The sequence below is a fragment of the Tachyglossus aculeatus genome, chromosome 27, assembly GCF_015852505.1.
Source record: "Tachyglossus aculeatus isolate mTacAcu1 chromosome 27, mTacAcu1.pri, whole genome shotgun sequence".
Lineage (NCBI taxonomy): Eukaryota > Metazoa > Chordata > Mammalia > Monotremata > Tachyglossidae > Tachyglossus > Tachyglossus aculeatus.
In genome coordinates, this window is record NC_052092.1 from 4,820,715 (window position 1) to 4,842,816 (window position 22,102).

The window sequence follows — 22,102 nt, forward strand, 5'->3', positions numbered from 1 at the left end:
CTGTGAGCCCCACGTGGGACAACTTGATCACTTTGTATTCCCCCCAGCGCTTAGAACAGTGCTCTGCACATAGTAAGTGCTTAACAAATGCCATCATTATTATATGTTGCCAACTTGCACTTCCCCAGCGCTTAGCCCAGTGCTGTGCGCACAGTAAGCGCTCAGTAGAGAAGCAGCGTGGCTCAATGGAAAAAGCCCGGACTTTGGAGTCAATCAATCAATCAATCAATCAATCAATCGTATTTATTGAGCGCTTACTGTGTGCAGAGCACTGGACTAAGCGCTTGGGAAGTCCAAGTTGGTAACACATAGAGACAGTCCCTACCCAACAGCGGGCTCACAGTCTAGGAGGGGGAGACAGGGAACAAAACCAAACAACAAAATACAATAAATAGAATAGATATGTACAAGTAAGATAAATAAATAAATAGAGTAATAAATATGTACAAACATATATACATATATATGTCAGAGTCAGAGGTCATGGGTTCAAATCCCAGCTCTGCCACTTGTCAGCCGTGTGACTTTGCGCCAGTCGCTTCACTGCTCTGTGCCTCAGTTACCTCATCTGTAAAATGGGGATTAAGACTGTGTGCCCCCCTTGGGAGAGGCCGATCACCTTGTAACCTCCCCAGCGCTTAGAACAGTGCCTTGCACATAGTAAGCGCTTAATAAATGCCATTAAAAAATAAATACATAAATAAATACGATGGAAGGGATGAATGAATGAATGAAATATCTTCGTCTTCTTTATACGGTAAGAGACGATGAGCAGGGCAGGGACCTCGTCCCCCACTCCATCCCCCCCATCTTACCTCCTTCCCTTCCCCACAGCACCTGTATATAGGTATATAGGTTTGTACCTATTTATTACTCTATTTATTTATTTATTTATTTTACTTGTACCTATCTATTCTATTTATTTTATTTTGTTAGTATGTTTGGTTTTGTTCTCTGTCTCCCCCTTTCAGACTGTGAGCCCACTGTTGGGTAGGGACCGTCTCCATATGTTGCCAACTTGGACTTCCCAAGCGCCTAGTCCAGTGCTCTGCACACAGTAAGCGCTCCATAAATACGATTGATTGATTGATTGACAGCCCGATCACCTTGTAACCTCCCCAGCGCTTAGAACAGGGCCTTGCACGTAGTAAGCGCTTAATAAATGCCATCAATAAATAAATAAATAAGCAAATGAATAAATAAATAAATAAATGAATAAATAAAGAAATAAATACGATTGAAGGGATGAACGAACGAATGAATGAATGAAATCTCTTCGTCCTCGTTATGCGGTAAGAGACGATGTGAGCGAGACTGTGAGCCCGCTGTTGGGCAGGGATTGTCTCTGTGTGTTGCCGACTTGTACTTCCCAAGCGCTTAGCACAGTGCTCTGCACACAGTAAGCGCTCAATAAGTACGATTGATTGATTCATTGATGAGCAGGCCGGAGACCCCCTCGTCCCCCTCTCCATCCCCCCCATCTAACCTCCTTCCCTTCCCCACTGCACCTGTATATATGGATATACGTTTGTACATATTTGTTACTCTATTTATTTATTTATTTTACTTGTACCTATCTATTCTATTTATTTTATTTTGTTAGTATGTTTGGTTTCGTTCTCTGTCTCCCCCTTTTAGACTGTGAGCCCCTTGTTGGGTAGGGACTGTCTCTCTATGTTGCCAACTTGTACTTCCCAAGCGCTTAGTCCGGTGCTCTGCACACAGTAAGCGCTCAATAAATACGATTGATGATGATGATGGTTTGGTTCTCTGTCTCCCCCTTTTAGACTGTATATATGTATATATGGTTGTACATATTTATTACTCTATTTATTTATTTATTTTACTTGTACATTTCTATCCTATTTATTTAATTTTGTTGGTATGTTTGGTTCTGTTCTCTGTCTCCCCCTTTTAGACTGTGAGCCCGCTGTTGGGTAGGGACCGTCTCTCTGTGTTGCCAATTTGTACTTCCCAAGCGCTTAGAACAGTGCTCTGCACGTAGTAAGCGCTCAATAAATACGATTGATTGATTGATTGATTGATGATTGATTGATTTAGACTGTGAGCCCCCTATTGGGTAGGGACTGTTTCTATATGTTGCCAGCTTGGACTTCCCAAGCGCTTAGCACAGTGCTCTGCACACAGTAAGCGCTCAATAAATACGATTGAGGAGGATGATGATGATGATGATGATGAAGGAGGGAGGCGCGCCGGGGGCGGTACGGCCTCCGGGCCGCCAGGGGGCGAGCGGGCGAGGGCGGTGCGGCCTCCGGCCGCCAGGGGGCGAGCGGGCGAGGGCGGTGCGGCCTCCGGCCGCCAGGGGGCGAGCGGGCCGGGGAGGTGCGGCCTCCGGCCGCCAGGGGGCGAGCGGGCGAGGGCGGTGCGGCCTCCGGCCGCCAGGGGGCGAGCGTTCCGGGGAGGTGCGGCCTCCGGTCGCCAGGGGGCGCCCGTGCCGTGGGCGGGGACGGGCGGTGCGCGCACGCGCGTGGAGGGGGCGCGCGCACGCTGGGGCCGGTCGGGGGCGCGCACGGAAGCGCCCCCTCCCCCACCCGCCGTCGCCCCATGGCCGCCGCCTCCGCCGCCGCCCCGGCCCCCGGCCCGGCCCTCCTCACCGCCCAGCAGGCCAAGGGTGAGGCACGGCGGGCGCGTGCGTGCGGGCGGGCGTGGGAGAGCGCGTGCACGGCGGTGGGGGCGCGTGCACGGGCGCGGGAGAGCGCGTGCACGGCTGTGGGAGCAAGTGCGTCCGCGAGAGGGCGCGCGCGCGCCCTCGTGCATCCGTGTGCAGGGTTGTGCACGCTTGTTTGGGTGCGTGGGAGCTGCCCCGGGCCCCCTCCCTTCGTGTGCAAGCGTGTGCATGGTTGTGTACGCGTGTTTGGGTCCCTGGGAGCTGCCCCAGGCCCTTTCCCCCTTCGTGTGCGAGATTGTGCACGCGTGTTTGGGTGCGTGGGAGCTGCCCCAGGCCCTTTCCCCCTTCGTGTGCGAGCGTGTGCATGATTGTGTACTAGTGTTTGAGTGCGTGGGAGCTGCCCCAGGTCCTCTCCCTCTTCGTGTGCATGATTGTGCACGCGTGTTTGGGTGCGTGGGAGCTGCCCCGGCCCCCCTCCCTTCGTGTGCAAGCGTGTGTATGATTGTGCACGCGTGTTTGCGTGGGAGATGCCCCAGGCCCTCTCCCCCTTCGCGTGCGAGCGTGTGCATGGTTGTGCACGCGTGCTTGGGTGCGTGGGAGCTGCCCCAGGTCCTCTCCCTCTTCGTGTACATGATTGTGCACGCGTGTTTGGGTGCGTGGGAGCTGCCCCGGCCCCCCTCCCTTCGTGTGCAAGCGTGTGTATGATTGTGCACGCGTGTTTGCGTGGGAGCTGCCCCAGGCCCTCTCCCCCTTCGCGTGCGAGCGTGTGCATGGTTGTGCACGCGTGCTTGGGTGCGTGGGAGCTGCCCCAGGTTCTCTCCCTCTTCGTGTACATGATTGTGCACGCGTGTTTGGGTGCGTGGGAGCTGCCCCGGCCCCCCTCCCTTCGTGTGCAAGCGTGTGTATGATTGTGCACGTGTGTTTGCGTGGGAGCTGCCCCAGGCCCTCTCCCCCTTCGCGTGCGAGCGTGTGCATGGTTGTGCACGCGTGTTTGTGTCCCTGGGAGCTGCCCCGGGCCCTCTCCTCCTTCGTGTGCAAGCGTGTGCATGGTTGTGCACGCGTGTTGGGGTCGGTGGGAGCTGCCCCAGGCCCCTTCTCCCTGCGTGTGCGAGCGTGTGCGTGGTTGTGCACGCGCGTTTGGGTGCGTGGGAGCTGCCCCGGGCCCGCTCCCCCTTCGTGTGCAAGCGTGTGCATGGTAGTGCACGCGTGGTTGGGTGCGTGGGAGCTGCCTCAGGCCCTCTCCCCCTTCGTATGCGAGCGTGTGCATGGTTGTGCACGCGTGTTGGGTTGCGTGGGAGCTGCCCTAGGCGCTCTCCCTCTGCGTGTTCGAGCGTTTGCATGGTTGTGCACGCGTGTTGGGGTGCGTGGGAGCTGCCCCAGGCCCTCTCCCCCTTCGTGTGCGAGCGTGTGCGTGGTTGTGCACGCGTGTTTGGGTGCGTGGGAGCTGCCCCAGGCCCTCTCTCCCTTCGTATGCGAGCGTGTGCATGGTTGTGCATGCGTGTTTGGGTGCGTGGGAGCTGCCCCAGGCCCTCTCCCCCTTCGTGTGCGAGCGAGCGTGTGCATGGTTGTGCACGCGTGTTAGGGTCGGTGGGAGGTGCCCCAGGCCCCTTCCTTCTGCGTGTGCAAGGTCCCCTCCCCTGGCGTGTGCAAGCGTGTGCATGGATTTGCATGCGTGTTTGGGTCCGTGGGAGCTGGCCCGGGCCCCCTCCCCCTGCGTGCATCGTTGTGCGCGCGTGTTTGGGTCCGTGGGAGCCCGTTGTTGCGTAGGGACCGTCTCTCTATGTTGCCGGCTTGTCCTTCCCAAGCGCTTAGTCCAGTGCTCAGCACACAGTAAGCGCTCAATAAAGACAATTGAAGGAATCAATCAATCAATCGTATTTATTGAGCGTTTACTGTGTGCAGAGCACTGGACTAAGCGCTTGGGAAGTACAAGCTGGCAACATATAGAGACAGTCAATCAATCAATCGTATTTATTGAGCGCTTACTGGGTGCAGAGCACTGGACTAAGCGCTTGGGAAGTACAAGCTGGCAACATATAGAGACAGTCAATCAATCAATCGTATTTATTGAGCGCTTACTGGGTGCAGAGCACTGGACTAAGCGCTTGGGAAGTACAAGCTGGCAACATATAGAGACAGTCAATTGATCAGTCAATCATATTTATTGAGCGCTTACTGTGTGCAGAGCACTGGACTAAGCGCTTGGGAAGTACAAGCTGGCAACATATAGAGACATTTATTGAGCGCTTACTGTGTGCAGAGCACTGTACTAAGCGCTTGGGAAGTACAAGCTGGCAACGTATAGAGACAGTCAATCGATCAATCAATTGTATTTATTGAGCGCTTACTGTGTGCAGAGCACTGGACTGAGCGCTTGGGAAGTACAAGCTGGCAACATATAGAGACAGTCAATCAATCAATCAATCGTATTTATTGAGCGCTTACAGTGTGCAGAGCACTGTTCTAAGCGCTTGGGAAGTACAAGCTGGCAACATATACAGTCAATCAATCAGTCGTATTTATTGAGCGCTTACTGTGTGCAGAGCACTGGACTGAGCGCTTGGGAAGTACAAGCTGGCAACATATAGAGATATTTATTGAGTGCTTACTGTGTGCAGAGCACCGTACTAAGTGCTTGGGAAGTACAAGTTGGCAACATATAGAGACAGCCAATCAATCAATCATATTTATTGAGCGCTTACTGGGTGCAGAGCACTGTACTAAGCGCTTGGGAAGTACAAGCTGGCAACATATAGAGACAGTCAATCGATCAATCAATCGTATTTATTGAGCACTTACAGTGTGCAGAGCACTGTACTGAGCGCTTGGGAAGTCCAAGCTGGCAACATATAGAGACAGTCAATCAATCAATCGTATTTATTGAGTGCTTACAGTGTGCAGAGCACTGGACTAAGCGCTTGGCGACATATAGAGACAGTCCCTACCCAACAGCGGGCTCAGAAACTAAAAGGGGGAGACGAAACTAACAAAATAAAGCTGAAGGGGAGCCGGCCCGGGCCCCCCTTTCCCCTTGGTGTGCATGGCTGTGCAGGCGTGTTGGGGTCCTTGGGGGGGGGGGGGGTCCCCCGTTCCCCTTGGCGTGCAATCAATCAATCAATCGTATTTATTGAGCGCTTACTATGTGCAGAGCACTGTACTAAGCGCTTGGGAAGTACAAATTGGCAACACACAGAGACAGTCCCTACCCAGCAGCGGGCTCGCAGTCTAAAAGGGGGAGACAGAGAACAGAACCAAACATACTAACAAAATAAAATAAATAGGATAGAAATGTACAAGTAAAATAAATAAATAAATTAATTAATTAATAGAGTAATAAATATGTACAGCCATATATACATATATACAGGTGCTGGCGTGTTGGGGTCCTGGCGGGGGGGGGGTCCCCCTTTCCCCTTGGCGTGCATGGCTGTGCAGGCGTGTTGGGGTCCTTGGGGGGGGGGGGGTCCTCCTTTCCCCTTGGCGTGCAATCAATCAATCAATCGTATTTATTGAGCGCTTACTATGTGCAGAGCACTGTACTAAGCGCTTGGGAAGTACAAATTGGCAACACAGAGAGACGGTCCCTACCCAACAGCGGGCTCGCAGTCTAAAAGGGGGAGACAGAGAACAGAACCAAACATACCAACAAAATAAAATAAATAGGATAGAAATGTACATACCAACAAAATAAAATAAATGGAATAGAAATGTACAAGTAAAATAAATAAATAAATGAATAGAGTAATAAATATGTACAACCATATATACATATATACAGGTGCTGGCATGTTGGGGTCCTGGGGGGGGGGGGGGTCCCCCTTTCCCCTTGGTGTGCATGGCTGTGCAGGCGTGTCGGGGTCCTTGGGGTGGGGGGGGTCCCCCCTTCCCCTTGGCGTGCAATCAATCAATCAATCAATCAATCGTATTTATTGAGCGCTTACTATGTGCAGAGCACTGTACTAAGCGCTTGGGAAGTACAAATTGGCAACACATAGAGACCGTCCCTACCCAACAGCGGGCTCGCAGTCTAAAAGGGGGAGACAGAGAACAGAACCAAACATACCAACAAAATAAAATAAATAGGATAGAAATGTACAAGTAAAATAAATAAATAAATAAATAGAGTAATAAATATGTACAACCATATATACATGTATACAGGTGCTGGCGTGTTGGGGTCCTGGGGGGGGGTCCCCCTTTCACCTTGGCGTGCATGGCTGTGCAGGCGTGTTGGGGTCCTTGGGGGGGGGGGGGTCCCCCTTTCCCCTTGGCGTGCAATCAATCAATCAATCAATCGTATTTATTGAGCGCTTACTATGTGCAGAGCACTGTACTAAGCGCTTGGGAAGTACAAATTGGCAATACATAGAGACAGTCCCTACCCGACAGTGGGCTCGCAGTCTAAAAGGGGGAGACAGAGAACAGAACCAAACATACCAACAAAATAAAATAAATAGGGTAGAAATGTACAAGTAAAATAAATAAATAGAGTAATAAATATGTACAACCATATATACATATATACAGGTGCTGGCGTGTTGGGGTCCTGGGGGGGGGGGGGGTCCCCCTTTCACCTTGGCGTGCATGGCTGTGCAGGCGTGTTGGGGTCCTTGGGGTGGGGGGGGGTCCCCCTTTCCCCTTGGTGTGCAATCAATCAATCAATCAATCGTATTTATTGAGCGCTTACTATGTGCAGAGCACTGTACTAAGCGCTTGGGAAGTACAAATTGGCAACACAGAGAGACAGTCCCTACCGGACAGTGGGCTCACAGTCTAAAAGGGGGAGGCAGAGAACAGAACCAAACATACCAACAAAATAAAATAAATAGGGTAGAAATGTACAAGTAAAATAAATAAATAAATAAATAAATAGAGTAATAAATACGTACAACCATATATACATGTATACAGGTGCTGGCATGTTGGGGTCCTGGGGGGGGGTCCCCCTTTCACCTTGGCGTGCATGGCTGTGCAGGCGTGTTGGGGTCCTTGGGGGGGGGGGGTCCCCCTTTCCCCTTGGCGTGCAATCAATCAATCAATCAATTGTATTTATTGAGCGCTTACTATGTGCAGAGCACTGTACTAAGCGCTTGGGAAGTACAAATTGGCAATACATAGAGACAGTCCCTACCCGACAGCGGGCTCGCAGTCTAAAAGGGGGAGACAGAGAACAGAACCAAACATACCAACAAAATAAAATAAATAGGGTAGAAATGTACAAGTAAAATAAATAAATAGAGTAATAAATATGTACAACCATATATACATATATACAGGTGCTGGCGTGTTGGGGTCCTGGGGGGGGGGGGTCCCCCTTTCACCTTGGCGTGCATGGCTGTGCAGGCGTGTTGGGGTCCTTGGGGTGGGGGGGGTCCCCCTTTCCCCTTGGTGTGCAATCAATCAATCAATCAATCGTATTTATTGAGCGCTTACTATGTGCAGAGCACTGTACTAAGCGCTTGGGAAGTACAAATTGGCAACACAGAGAGACAGTCCCTACCGGACAGTGGGCTCACAGTCTAAAAGGGGGAGGCAGAGAACAGAACCAAACATACCAACAAAATAAAATAAATAGGGTAGAAATGTACAAGTAAAATAAATAAATAAATAAATAAATAGAGTAATAAATGCGTACAACCATATATACATGTATACAGGTGCTGGCATGTTGGGGTCCTGGGGGGGGGGGGGGTCCCCCTTTCACCTTGGCGTGCATGGCTGTGCAGGCGTGTTGGGGTCCTTGGTGGGGGGGGGGGTCCCCCTTTCCCCTTGGCGTGAAATCAATCAATCAATCAATCAATCGTATTTATTGAGCGCTTACTATGTGCAGAGCACTGTACTAAGCGCTTGGGAAGCACAAATTGGCAACACACAGAGACAGTCCCTACCCGACAGCGGGCTCGCAGTCTAAAAGGGGGAGACAGAGAACAAAACCAAACATACCAATAAAATAAATAGAATAGCTATGTACAAGTAAAATAAATAAATAAATAGAGTAATAAATATGTACAACCATATATACATATATACAGGTGCTGGCGTGTTGGGGTCCTGGCAGGGTGGGGGGGGGGGCCCTTTCACCTTGGAGTGCATGGCTGTGCAGGCGTGTCGGGGTCCTTGGGGGGGGGGGTCCCCCTTTCCCCTTGGCGTGCAATCAATCAATCAATCAATCAATCAATCGTATTTATTGAGCGCTTACTATGTGCAGAGCACTGTACTAAGCGCTTGGGAAGCACAAATTGGCAACACACAGAGACGGTCCCTACCCGACAGTGGGCTCGCAGTCTAAAAGGGGGAGACAGAGAACAAAACCAAACATACCAACAAAATAAAATAAATAGAATAGCTATGTACAAGTAAAATAAATAAATAAATAGAGTAATAAATATGTACAACCATATATACATATATACAGGTGCTGGCGTGTTGGGGTTCTGGCAGGGTTGGGGGGGGGCCCTTTCACCTTGGCGTGCATGGCTGTGCAGGCGTGTCGGGGTCCTTGGTGGGGGGGGTCCCCCTTTCCCCTTGGCGTGCAATCAATCAATCAATCAATCAATCAATCAATCGTATTTATTGAGCGCTTACTATGTGCAGAGCACTGTACTAAGCGCTTGGGAAGCACAAATTGGCAACACACAGAGACGGTCCCTACCCGACAGCGGGCTCGCAGTCTAAAAGGGGGAGACAGAGAACAAAACCAAACATACCAACAAAATGAAATAAATAGGATAGAAATGTACATACCAACAAAATAAAATAAATAGGATAGAAATGTACAAGTAAAATAAATAAATAAATAGAGTGATAAATATGTACAACCATATATGCATATATACAGGTGCTGGCGTGTTGGGGTCCTGGCGGGGGGGGGGGGGTCCCCCTTTCCCCTTGGCGTGCATGGCTGTGCAGGCGTGTTGGGGTCCTTGGGGGGGGGGGGGCCCTTTCCCCTTGGCGTGCAGTCAATCAATCAATCAATCGTATTTATTGAGCGCTTACTATGTGCAGAGCACTGTACTAAGCACTTGGGAAGTACAAATTGGCGACACATAGAGACAGTCCCTACCCAACAGCGGGCTCCCAGGCTAAAAGGGGGAGACAGAGAACAGAACCAAACATACCAGCAAAATAAAATAAATAGGATAGAAATGTACAAGTAAAATAAATAAATAAATAGAGTGATAAATATGTACAACCATATATGCATATATACAGGTGCTGGCGTGTTGGGGTCCTGGCGGGGGGGGGGGGGGGGTCCCCCTTTCCCCTTGGCGTGCATGGCTGTGCAGGCGTGTGGGGGTCCGCGTGGCGGGGGGGGGCGCGGGGGGGTCCCCCCTCGGGCCTGACGCCCCCGCCGCCCCGTCGGGCCAGCCGTCCTGGCGGAGGTGGTGGAGGCCTTCGCCGCCCCGGAGAACGCCGTCCGCATGGACGAGGCCCGCGACAACGCCTGCAACGACATGGGCAAGATGCTGCAGTTCGTCCTGCCCGTCGCCACCCAGATCCAGCAGGAGGTCATCAAGGCCTACGGCTTCACGGGGGACGGAGAAGGTGCGCGGGGGGCGCGGGCACCCTCATCCCCACCCTGGGCACGGCCCACTCACCCGTGCTCATCAAGCGTGCGGAGCACTGGACTGAGCGCTCGACGCCGCCGGGCCGGGGCTGTATATCGAGCGCCCGGGGCACCGGACTGAGCGCTCGGGAGGGGACAACATCCATTCATTCGGTTGTATTTATTAAGCGCTTACTGTGCGCAGAGCACTGAGCGCTCGGGAAGTCCAGGTCGGCAACGTATTAGACGCCCCCAACCCAACAGCGGGCCTGCGGTCTAGAAGGGGGGGAGACAGACGACGCACGGGGCACCGCTGAGCGCTTGGGAGGGGACAACGTTCATTCATTCGGTTGTATTTATTAAGCACTTACTGTGCACAGAGCACTAAGCGCTGGGGAAGTCCAGGTCGGCAACGTATTAGACGCCCCCAACCCAACAGCGGGCCCACGGTCTAGAAGGGGGGGAGACAGACGACGCACGGGGCACCGCTGAGCGCTCGGTTGGGGACAACGTTCATTCATTCGGTTGTATTTATTAAGCGCTTACTGTGCGCAGAGCACTAAGCGCTTGGGAAGTCCAGGTCGGCAACGTATTAGACGCCCCCAACCCAACAGCGGGCCCGCAGTCTAGAAGGGGGGGAGACAGACGACGCCCGGGGCACCGGACTGAGTGCCCGGGAGGGGACAACATTCATTCATTCGGTTGTATTTATTAAGCGCTTACTGTGCGCAGAGCACTAAGCGCTTGGGAAGTCCAGGTTGGCAACATATTAGACGCTCCCAACCCAACAGCGGGCCCGCGGTCTAGAAGGCGGGGAGACAGACGACGCACGGGGCACCGGGCTGAGCGCCCGGGAGGGGACAACGTTCATTCATTCAGTTGTATTTATTAAGCGCTTACCGTGCGCAGAGCACTAAGCGCTTGGGAAGTCCAGGTCGGCAACATATTAGACGCCCCCAACCCAACAGCAGGCCCGCGGTCTAGAAGGGGGGGAGACAGACGACGCACGGGGCACCGGACTGAGCACCCAGGAGGGGACAACATCCATTCCTTCGGTTGTATTTATTAAGCGCTTACTGTGCGCAGAGCACTAAGCGCTTGGGAAGTCCAGGTCGGCAACGTATTAGACGCCCCCAACCCAACAGCGGGCCCGCGGTCTAGAAGCGGGGGAGACAGACGACGCACGGGGCACCGGACTGAGCGCCCGGGAGGGAACAACATTCATTCGGTTGTATTTATTAAGCGCTTACTGTGCGCAGAGCACTGAGCGCTTGGGAAGTCCAGGTCGGCAACGTATTAGACGCCCCCAACCCAACAGCGGGCCCACGGTCTAGAAGGGGAGGAGACAGACGACGCACGGGGCACCGGACTGAGCGCCCGGGAGGGGACAACATTCATTCGGTTGTATTTATTAAGCGCTTACTGTGCGCAGAGCACTAAGCGCTTGGGAAGTCCAGGTCGGCAACGTATTAGACGCCCCCAACCCAACAGCGGGCCCGCGGTCTAGAAGGGGGGGAGACAGACGACGCCCGGGGCACCGGACTGAGCGCCCGGGAGGGGACAACATTCATTCATTCGGTTGTATTTATTAAGCGCTTACTGTGCGCAGAGCACTAAGCGCTTGGGAAGTCCAGGTCGGCAACATAGTAGACGCCCCCAACCCAACAGCGGGCCCACGGTCTAGAAGGAGGGGGGAAACAGACGACGCCCGGGGCACCGGACTGAGCGCCCGGGAGGGGACAACATTCATTCATTCGGTTGTATTTATTAAGCGCTTACTGTGCGCAGAGCACTAAGCGCTTGGGAAGTCCAGGTCAGCAACGTATTAGACGCCCCCAACCCAACAGCGGGCCCGCGGTCTAGAAGCGGGGGAGACAGACGACAAAACCAAGCAGACCCTTTCCCCGCCCCGGTGGGTTGACAGTCTAGAAGCGGGGACGGACGTCAGTAGGAAGAAATAAATCATCATCGTCATCATCAGTCGTCTTTATTGAGCGCTTACTGTGTGCGGAGCACTGTACTAAGCGCTTGGGAAGTCCAAGTTGGCAACGTATAGAGACAGTCCCTACCCAACAGTGGGCTCACCGTCTAAAAGAAGGAAGGATGATGACGATGGGAGCCGTCAACCGCTTACTAGGTGCTAAAGCACCGTTCTTCAAGGGGATTGGTGGCTGTCCCAGTCTTCATCCCCATTTGACAGATGAGGCCACTGAGGCCCAGAGAAGTGAAATGACTCGCCCAGAATCATGCAGCTGACAAGGGGCGGCGGCAGCGGGATTAGAACCCACGCCCTCCGACTCCCCAGCCCGGCCTCTTTCCACTGAGGCACGCCGCTTCTCTAAATGACCCAGGCTTGCGAGTCAGAGGGCGTGGGTTCTAATCCCGGCCCCGCCACTTGTCTGCTGCGTGACCTTGGGCGAGCGACTTCACTTCTCCGGGCCTCCGTTCTCTCATCTGGAAAATGGGGATTGAGACCGTGAGCCCCACGGGGGACAACCTGATCACCTTGTCTCCCCCCCCCCCCCAGTGATTAGAACAGTGCTTGGCACGTAGTAAGCGCTTAACAAATACCATCATTATTATTATTATTATTATTATTATTGTGGGACTGTGGGGGTGAATAAAGGGAGCAAGTCGGGGAGACGCAGAAGGGAATGGGAGAAGAGGAAAGGAGGGTGCAGTCAGGGAGGGTCTCTTGGAGGAGATGGGCCTTGGAAGCCGGGGGAGAGTCATTGTCTGGCCCTCAGGGTCCTAGGGTGAGGGTCCATTTCTCATCTGTAAAATGAGGATGAAGACTGTGAGCCCCCCGTGGGCCAACCTGATCACCTTATAACCTCCTTAGCGTTTAGAACAGTGCTTTGCACATAGTAAGCGCTTAATAAATGCTTAATTAAAAAGAAAATGGAGGAGGGGGGAACTTGGGCCCACCCAGATCATCATCCTCATCAGGAGCATTTATCCACCACCGATCAGTGGCATTTACTGAGCATTTACAGCGCTTGGAACAGTGCTGTGCACGTAGTAAGCGCTTAACAAATGCCATCATCATTATTATTATTATTACCGAGCGCTTTCTCCGTGCAGAGCGCTTTAGTAATAAGAATAATAATGAGGGTATTGCGCGCTTACTACGGGCAAAGCCCCGTTCTAAGCGCTGGGAGGGATCGAGTTGTCCCAGGTGGGGGCTCACCATCTTCACCCCCATTTTCCAGATGAGGGCACCGAGGCCCAGAGAAGCGGTGCGGCCTGCCCAAAGTCACCCAGCTGACAAGGGATTCGAACCTGTGACCCCTGACTCCAAAGCCCAGGCTCTTTCCCACCGAGCCGCTTCTCTGAGCACTTGTTCCTCTCTGCTTTACCGAGCAGTCGTGAGCCCGCTGTCGGGTAGGGACCGTCTCTCGATGGTGCCAACTTGGACTTCCCAAGCGCTTAGTCCAGTGCTCCGCCCACAGTAAGCGCTCAATCAATATGATTGATGATGATGAGGGTGGGCGGCTCAATGGAGTTAGTGGGCACGTCCCGTGCCCCCCTCCCGAGCTTCCCCGGGCGCGGACCGCGTGCCGAGGGCTTGCCCGGGGTGGGCGCGGGGGGACCCCGGCCTCCGTCCGTCCCCCCCCGTCCTCACCCCGTCTCGCAGGAGTGCTGAAGTTCGCCCGCCTGGTGAAGTCGTACGAGGCCCAGGACCCGGAGATCGCCAGCCTGGCGGCGCAGCTGAAGGCCCTGTTCCTGCCCCCGATGACGCCGCCCCCGCCGCCCCCTCCGCCCCCGCCGCCGCCGCACGGGAGCGGGGCCGCTGGGGCCACCGGCAGCGTGGCCGCGTCCTGACCGCCTCCGGCCCCGGAGAATAAACGCCGCTGTCGCTTCGTCTCCGTGCCTTTTTTTTCATAACGGTAATCGTGGTGGTGGTGGTGCCCGGCGCTGTCACCAAGCAAATGGGGCTGGAAACAGCATCATCATCATCAATCGTATTTATTGAGCGCTTACTGTGTGCAGAGCGCTTGGGAAGTCCAAGTTGGCAACATCTAGAGACAGTCCCTACCCTACAGTGGGCTCACACTCTGAAAGGGGGAGACGGACAACAGAACCAAACATACTAACAAAATAAAACAGATATGTACAAGTTAAATAAATAGAGTAGTAAATCTGTACATCATCATCATCATCATTAATCGTTTTTATTGAGCGCTTACTATGTGCAGAGCACTGGACTAAGTGCTTGGGAAGTATAAGTTGGCAACACATAGAGACAGTCCCTACCCAACAGTGGGCTCACGGTCTAAAAGGGGGAGACAGAGAACAAAACCAAACGTACCAACAAAAGAAAATAAATAGGATAGAAATGTACAAGTAAAATAAATAAATAGAGTAATAAATATGTACAAAGCAAATGGGGCTGGAAACTGCGTCAGTCGTATTTATTGAGCGCTTACTGTGTGCAGAGCGCTTGGGAAGTCCAAGTTGGCAACATCTAGAGACAGTCCCTACCCAACAGTGGGCTCACACTCTAAAAGGGGGAGACGGACAACAGAACCAAACAAACTAACAAAATAAAATAGATATGTACAAGTTAAATAGAGTAATAAATCTGTACAACATCATCATCATCATCAATTGTATTTATTGAGCGCTTAGTATGTGCAGAGCACTGGACTAAGCGCTTGGGAAGTCCAAGTTGGCAACACATAGAGACAGTCCCTACCCAACAGTGGGCTCACGGTCTAAAAGGGGGAGGCAGAGAACAAAACCAAACGTACCAACAAAAGAAAATAAATAGGATAGAAATGTACAAGTAAAATAAATAAATAGAGTAATAAATATGTACAAAGCAAATGGGGCTGGAAACAGCGTCAGTCGTATTTATTGAGCGCTTACTGTGTGCAGAGCGCTTGGGAAGTCCAAGTTGGCAACATCTAGAGACGGTCCCTACCCAACAGTGGGCTCACACTCTAAAAGGGGGAGACGGACAACAGAACCAAACATACTAACAAAATAAAATAGGTATGTACAAGTTAAATAAATAGAGTAATAAATCTGTACAACATCATCATCATCATCCTCAATCGTATTTATTGAGCGCTTAGTATGTGCAGAGCACTGGACTAAGCGCTTGGGAAGTACAAGTTGGCAACGGATAGAGACAGTCCCTACCCAGCAGTGGGCTCACAGTCTAAAAGGGGGAAACAGACAACAAAACCAAACATACTAACAAAATAAAATAAATAGATATGTACAAGTAAAATAAATGGAGTAATAAATATGTACTAACATATATACATATATACAGGTGCTGTGGGGAAGGGAAGGAGGTAAGATGGGGGGATGGAGAGGGGGACGAGGGGGGACAGGAAAGAAGGGGCTCAGTCTGGGAAGGCCTCCTGGAGGAGGTGAGCTCTCAGCAGGGCCTTGACCGTCCCCCTCAATCAATCAATCAATCGTATTTGAGTGCTTACTGCGTGCAGAGCGCTGGACTAAGCGCTTGGGAAGTACAAGTTGGCAACATATAGAGACGGTCCCTACCCAACAGTGGGCTCACAGTCTAGAATGAATATGAATGAATGAATATAAATGAATCAATCGTATTTATTGAGCGCTTACTGTGTGCAGAGCACTGTACTAAGCGCTTGGGAAGTCCATGTTGGCAACATATAGAGACGGTCCCTACCCAACAGTGGGCTCACAGTCTAAAAGGGGGAGACAACGTGGGGCACTCAGTCTCAATCCCCATTTGACTGATGAGGTAACGGGGGGCTCGGAGACGAAAGTGACTTGCCCAAGGTCACGCAGCAGGCGGGATAATAATAATAATGACGGCATTCATGAAGCGCTTACTAGTTGCAAAGTGCCGTTCTAAGCACTGGGGAGGTTATAAGGTGATCAGGTGGTCCCCTGGGGGGCTCACAGTCTTAATCCCCATTTTACAGGTGAGGGAACTGAGGCCCAGAGAAGTTAAGTGACTTGCCCAGAGTCACCCAGCTGACAGTCAATCGTATTTATTGAGCGCTTACTGTGTGCAGAGCACTGGACTAAGTGCTTGGGAAGTCCAAGTTGGCAACATATAGAGACGGTCCCTACCCAACAGTGGGCTCACAGTCTAGAAGGGACAATTGGCGGAGCCGGGATTTGAACCCATGACCACTGACTCCAAAGCCCGGGCTGTTTCCAGTGAGCCACGCTGCATGGGATGAGAACCCATGACCGCCTGATCCCCAGGGCCACGCTACTTGTCTTAATAGATATATATAAAAATATAAAAATTGGTATTGGGTGCTTATTATGTGCCAGGCACTGTAATAATAATAATTACAGATTTATTAAGCGCTTACTAAATGCTGGGGTGGATGCCAGCTAATTAGGTTGGACGCACTCCCTGTCCCACATTAGGCTCACTGTCTTAATCCTCGTTTTACAGATGGGCACAGAGAAGTGAAGCGACTGGCCCCAGGTCACACAGCAGATAAGAGCTGGGGTTTATTGAGCACTGTATGCCTAACACTGTAGTGAGCGATGGGTGGGGTCCAGTACAGTAGAGTTGGTAGACACTATTCCTGCCTTTGAGGAGCTGACAATCTAGTGGTCCAGAGACCGTGACTTTACCCGCATTTACTGGGACCCCAGGGGACACCTGCTTTATGCTTTATATTTATATAAATTATGTATAGTAATAGTGTAGTAGTAGTAGATGTAGTATGCATAAGGTATTTATTAAGCACTTACTGTGTGCACTTGTACTAAACGCTGGGTTAATAATTATGGCATTTATTAAGCGCTTACTATGTGCCAAGCACTTTTCTAAGCACTGGGGTAGATATATATATATATGTATATATGTTTGTATGTGTTTATTACTATGTTTTATTTGTACATATTCTATTTATTTTATTTTGTTAATATGTTTTATTTGTTGTCTGTCTCCCCCTTCTAGACTGTGAGCCCACTGATGGGTAGGGACCGTCTCTAGATGTTGCCAACTTGGACTTCCCAAGCGCTCAGTACAGTGCTCTGCACACAGTAAGCGCTCAGTAAGAATGACTGAATGAATACAGGGTCATCAGGTGGTCCCACGTGGGGCTCGCACTTTCAACCCCCATTTTCCAGATGAGGTAACGGAGGCCCAGAGAAGTGAAGTGACTTGCCCAAGCAGACAAGTGGCAGAGCCGGGATTGGAACCCACGACCTCTGACTCCCGAGCCCGGGCTCTTAAGCGCTTAGTACGGTGCTCTGCACACAGTAAGCGCTCAATAAATACCATTGATTGATTGATTGATTTCCACTAAGTCACGCTGCTTCTCCAAGCTAATCAGGATGGACACGGTCCCCGTCATCATCAATCGTACTTATTGAGCGCTTACTATGTGCAGAGCACTGTACTAAGCGCTTGGGAAGTACAAATTGGCAACATACAGAGACAGTCCCTACCCAACAGTGGGCTCACAGTCCCATGTGGGGCTCCTGGTCTTCATCCCCATTTTACGGATGAGGGAACTGAGGCACAGGGAAGTGAAGTGACTTGTCCAGGGTCTCCCTGCGGGTGAGCTGGAATTAGAGCCCTGGGCTCTAGCCATTAGGCCACATTCGCTCCCACGGCTTCAACTATCATCTCTACGCTGATGACACCCAAATCTACATCTCTGCCCCTTTTTAGACTGTGAGCCCACTGTTGGGTAGGGACTGTCTCTATATGTTGCCAATTTGTACTTCCCAAGCGCTTAGTACAGTGCTCTGCACATAGTAAGCGCTCAATAAATACGATTGATGATGATGCCATTGCTTCTCATGCCCTCTTGCCCCCCTGTTTGCCTGGGACTCCTGGTTCCAGGAGGCCGCCCCCCCTCCCCCAACTGGGGTCCCTGGTTGGAGTGGGGAGGGGCTGTTGGAAAATCAGTCATTCATTCATTTAATGAATTCATTCATTTAATCCAGCGCTTAGAACAGTGCTTTGCACAGAGTAAGCGCTTAATAAATGCCATTATTATTATTTAATCGTATTTTCTAGACCGCGAGCCCGCTGTTGGGTAGGGACCGTCTCTATATGTTGCCAACTTGGACTTCCCAAGCGCTTAGTCCAGTGCTCTGCACACACAGGAAGCGCTCAATAAATATGAATGAATGAATTTATTGAGCACTTACTAAGTGCACAGCAGTGTACTAAGCGCCAGGGAAGTACAAGTTAATAATGGTGGCATTTGCTGTGTCACTTTGGGCAAGTCACTCTCCCCCTTCTAGACTGTGAGCCCACTGTTGGGTAGGGGCCGTCTCTAGGTGTTGCCAACTTGGACTTCCCAAGCGCTTAGTGCAGTGCTCTGCACACAGTAAGCGCTCAATAAATACGCTTGAATGAACTCTGTGCCTCAGTTCCCTCATCTGTAAAATGGGGATTAAGACTGTGAGCCCCACGGGGGACAGCCTGATTGCCCTGTACCCACCCAGTGCTTAGAACAGTGCTTTGCACATAGTAAGCGCTTAACAAATGCCATCATTATTATTATCTGCTAAACGCTTGCCATATGTCAAGCACTGCTATAGGTTCATTCATTCAATACGATTACTAAGCACTTACTGTGTGCACTTGTACTAAGCGCTGGGTTAATAATTATGGCATTTGTTAAGCGCTTACTGTGTGCCAAGCACTGGGGTAGATACATCAATCAATCAATCAATCGTATTTATTGAGCGCTTACTGTGTGCAGAGCACTGTACTAAGCGCTTGGGAAGTCCAAGTTGGCAACATATAGAGACAGTCCCTACCCAACAGTGGGCTCACAGTCTAAAAGGGGGAAACATGACATGTATATATACAAACATGTATATATGTTTGTACGTACGAATGTACATACGATTGAATGAGTAGATAATAATGGTATTTGTTAAGCGCTTACTATGTGCAAAGCACTGTTTTAAGCGCTGATTAGATCCAAGCCAATCAGGTAGGACCCAGCCCCTGGCCCCCGTGGGGCTCCCAGTCTTCACCCCCATTTTCCAGATGAGAGAACCGAGGCCTAGCAGGGCAACGACTTGCCCAGGGTCACACAGCAGGTGAGTGGCGGATTGGAACCCGGCTCCTCCTGATTCCCGGGATGGGGGAGGGAGCTGATCCTTGAAGTCCTCCCCTTCCCCCTCCTATCCCTCCCTTCCCGGAGGTGGCTCAGTCACCTGCTGGCCCTGGGCCATGCCCCTCCCCTATCCCGGCCTGTTGTTCCCCCTTGGGAATGGAGGAGGAAGTGGCCTGGATCCGCGATTCCCGGCTTCCTCCCTCACCTGGGCGGGTTCCCTGGAACCTGCGGATGGTGAGACGCTGCCCCCTCCCCCAGATCCCACCAATCCCACCCCTTATCCCGTCGGGAAGGGGCTGGAGGGAGGGCATTCCCTGCTCCCACCCGGGAAGGACTGGGCCCACCGCCCCACTTCTGGCCCAGATGCTGGGGGGGTGTTTGTCTAGGTGCATTTATTGTTGATGTGTGTGGTTGTGTCTCGGGGGGGTTTGTGTTTGGGTGTCTGGGCGTGTGGGTATTTGATAGTATATATATTTGATGATATATATTTGATAGTATTTGATCAATCAATCAATCGTATTTATTGGGCGTGTACTGTGGGCAGAGCACTGGATTAAGCGCTTGGGAAATCCAAGTTGGCAACATCTAGAGATGGTCCCTACCCGACAGCGGGCTCCCAGCCTAGAAGGGGGAAGACAGACAACAAAACATTAAGAAAATAAAAATGCATTCATCTTTATTGAGCACTGACTGTGTGCAGAGCACTGGATTAAGCGCTTGGGAAGTCCAAGTTGGCAACATCTGGAGACGGTCCCTACCCGACTGAGGGCTCCCAGTCTAGAAGGGGGAGACAGACAACAAAACAAAGCATATTAAGAAAATAAAAATGCAGTCCATCGTCTTTATTGAGCGATTACTGTGTGCAGAGCACTGGATTAAGCGCTTGGGAAGTCCAAGTTGGCAACATCTAGAGACGGTCCCTACCCGACAGTGGGCTCCCAATCTAGAAGGGGGAGACAGACAACAAAACAAAACACATTAACAAAATAAAATAAATATGTACAAGTAAAATAAATCAATAGAGTAATAAATTGAGCACTTACTGTGTGCAGAGCACTGGACTAAGCGCTTGGAAAGTCCAAGTCGGCAACATCTAGAGACGGTCCCTACCCGACAGCGGGCTCACAGTCTAGAAGGGGGAGACGGACAACAAAACAACATTAACAAAATTAAATAAATAGAATAAATATGTACAAGTAAAATAAATAGAGTAATAAATTGAGCACTTACTGTGTGCAGAGCACTGGACTAAGCGCTTGGGAAGTCCAAGTCGGCAACATCTAGAGACGGTCCCTACCCAAAAGCGGGCTCACAGTCTAGAAGGGGGAGACAGACAACAAAACAAAACATTAACAACATAAAATAAATAGAATAAATATGTACAAGTAAAATAAATCAATAGAGTAATAAATTGAGCACTTACTGTGTGCAGAGCACTGTACTAAGCGCTTGGGAAGTCCAAGTCGGCAACATCTAGAGACGGTTGCTACCCAACAGCGGGCTCACAGTCTAGAAGGGGGAGACGGACAACAAAACAACATTAACAAAATAAACAGAATAAATATGTACAAGTAAAATAAATAGATAAATCCTCAGCGTGTCTCAGTGGAAAGAGCCCGGGCTTTGGATTCAGGGGTCATGGGTTCGAATCCCGGCTCTGCCAATTGCCAGCTGGGTGACTTTGGGCCAATCACTTCACTTCTCTGGGCCTCAGTGACCTCATCTGGAAAATGGGGGTGAAGACTGTGAGCCTCACGGGGGACAACCTCATTCATTCATTCATTCAATCGTATTTATTGAGCGCTTACTGTGTGCAGAGCTCTGTACTAAGTGCTTGGGAAGTACAAGTTGGCAACATATAGAGACGGTCCCTACCCAACGGTGGCACCTTGTAACCTCCCCAGCGCTTAGAACAGTGCTTTTTGCTCGTAGTAAGCGCTTAATAAATGCCATTATTATTATTAGAGTTATTGAACCCTTACTGTGTGCACAACACTGTACTAGGCCCTTGGGAGGGGAAGCTAGGGCAGAGTCCCGTTCCCTGGATATGTGTGTACTGTGGGGTGTGAGCCCCCCGTCCATCATCTCTCCGGGTGTGAGGAGGGGGCTTCGACCGGACAGGGGGACTGTGTCCCTTGAGGGTGGGTGGCAGAGAGAGGAGGGGGACCACAGGAGGTCTGGAGCAGGATTAGCACAGTGCTCTGCACACAGTAAGCGCTCAATAAATACGATTGATTGATTAGGGTTAGGCCCCCCTAGACTGTGAGCTTGTGAGTCGGAACGTGACTGTTGATAATAATAATAATAATTTTGGTATTTGTTAAGCGCTTACTACGTGCAAAGCACTGTTCTAAGCGCTGGGGAGGATACAAGGTGATCAGCTTGTCCCATGCGGGGCTCACAATCTTAATCCCCATTTTCCAGATGGGGTAACTGAGGCCCAGAGAAGTGAAGTGCCTGGCCCAAAGTCACCCAGCTGACAAGCGGCGGAGCCGGGATTTGAACCCGTGACCTCCGACTCCAAAGCCCGGGCTCTTTCCGCTGAGCCACCATCTACCCCATATTGGCCTCTCCCAAGCATAGTGCTTTGCACACAGTAAGCGCTCAATAAATACGCCGCTTCTCTGAGAAGCAGCGTGGGTCAGTGGAAAGAGCCCGGGTTTTGGTGTCAGAGGTCATGGGTTCAAATTCCGGGTCTGCCAATTATCAGCCGTGTGACTTTGGGCAAGTCACTTCACTTCTCCGGGCCTCAGTTACCTCATCCGTAAAAATGGCGATGAAGACTGTGAGCCCCCCACCGTGGGACAACCTGATCACCTTGTAATCTCCCCAGCGCTTAGAACAGCGCTTTGCACATAGTAAGCGCTTAATAAATGC

General features: G+C 51.2%; 2 protein-coding genes across 2 annotated transcripts in view; both read left to right on the forward strand.

Annotated features, from left to right (window-relative positions):
* The first annotated feature begins 2,565 nt into the window (after positions 1-2,565).
* On the forward strand, positions 2,566-14,042 carry C27H12orf57 (chromosome 27 C12orf57 homolog). The gene is made up of 3 exons (XM_038767894.1): positions 2,566-2,632; positions 9,998-10,174; positions 13,813-14,042. Exons 1-3 carry the CDS (start codon positions 2,566-2,568, stop codon positions 13,998-14,000), a joined length of 432 nt encoding a protein of 143 aa, XP_038623822.1. The 3' UTR covers positions 14,001-14,042.
* Positions 14,043-19,384: 5,342 nt separating this feature from the next.
* Positions 19,385-22,102, forward strand: part of PTPN6 (protein tyrosine phosphatase non-receptor type 6) — a 34,850-nt gene continuing 32,132 nt past the window's right edge. The window contains exon 1 of the mRNA XM_038768012.1: positions 19,385-19,459. The gene's annotated coding sequence lies outside the window, so the exon portion shown is untranslated. The remainder of the gene's footprint in view (positions 19,460-22,102) is intronic.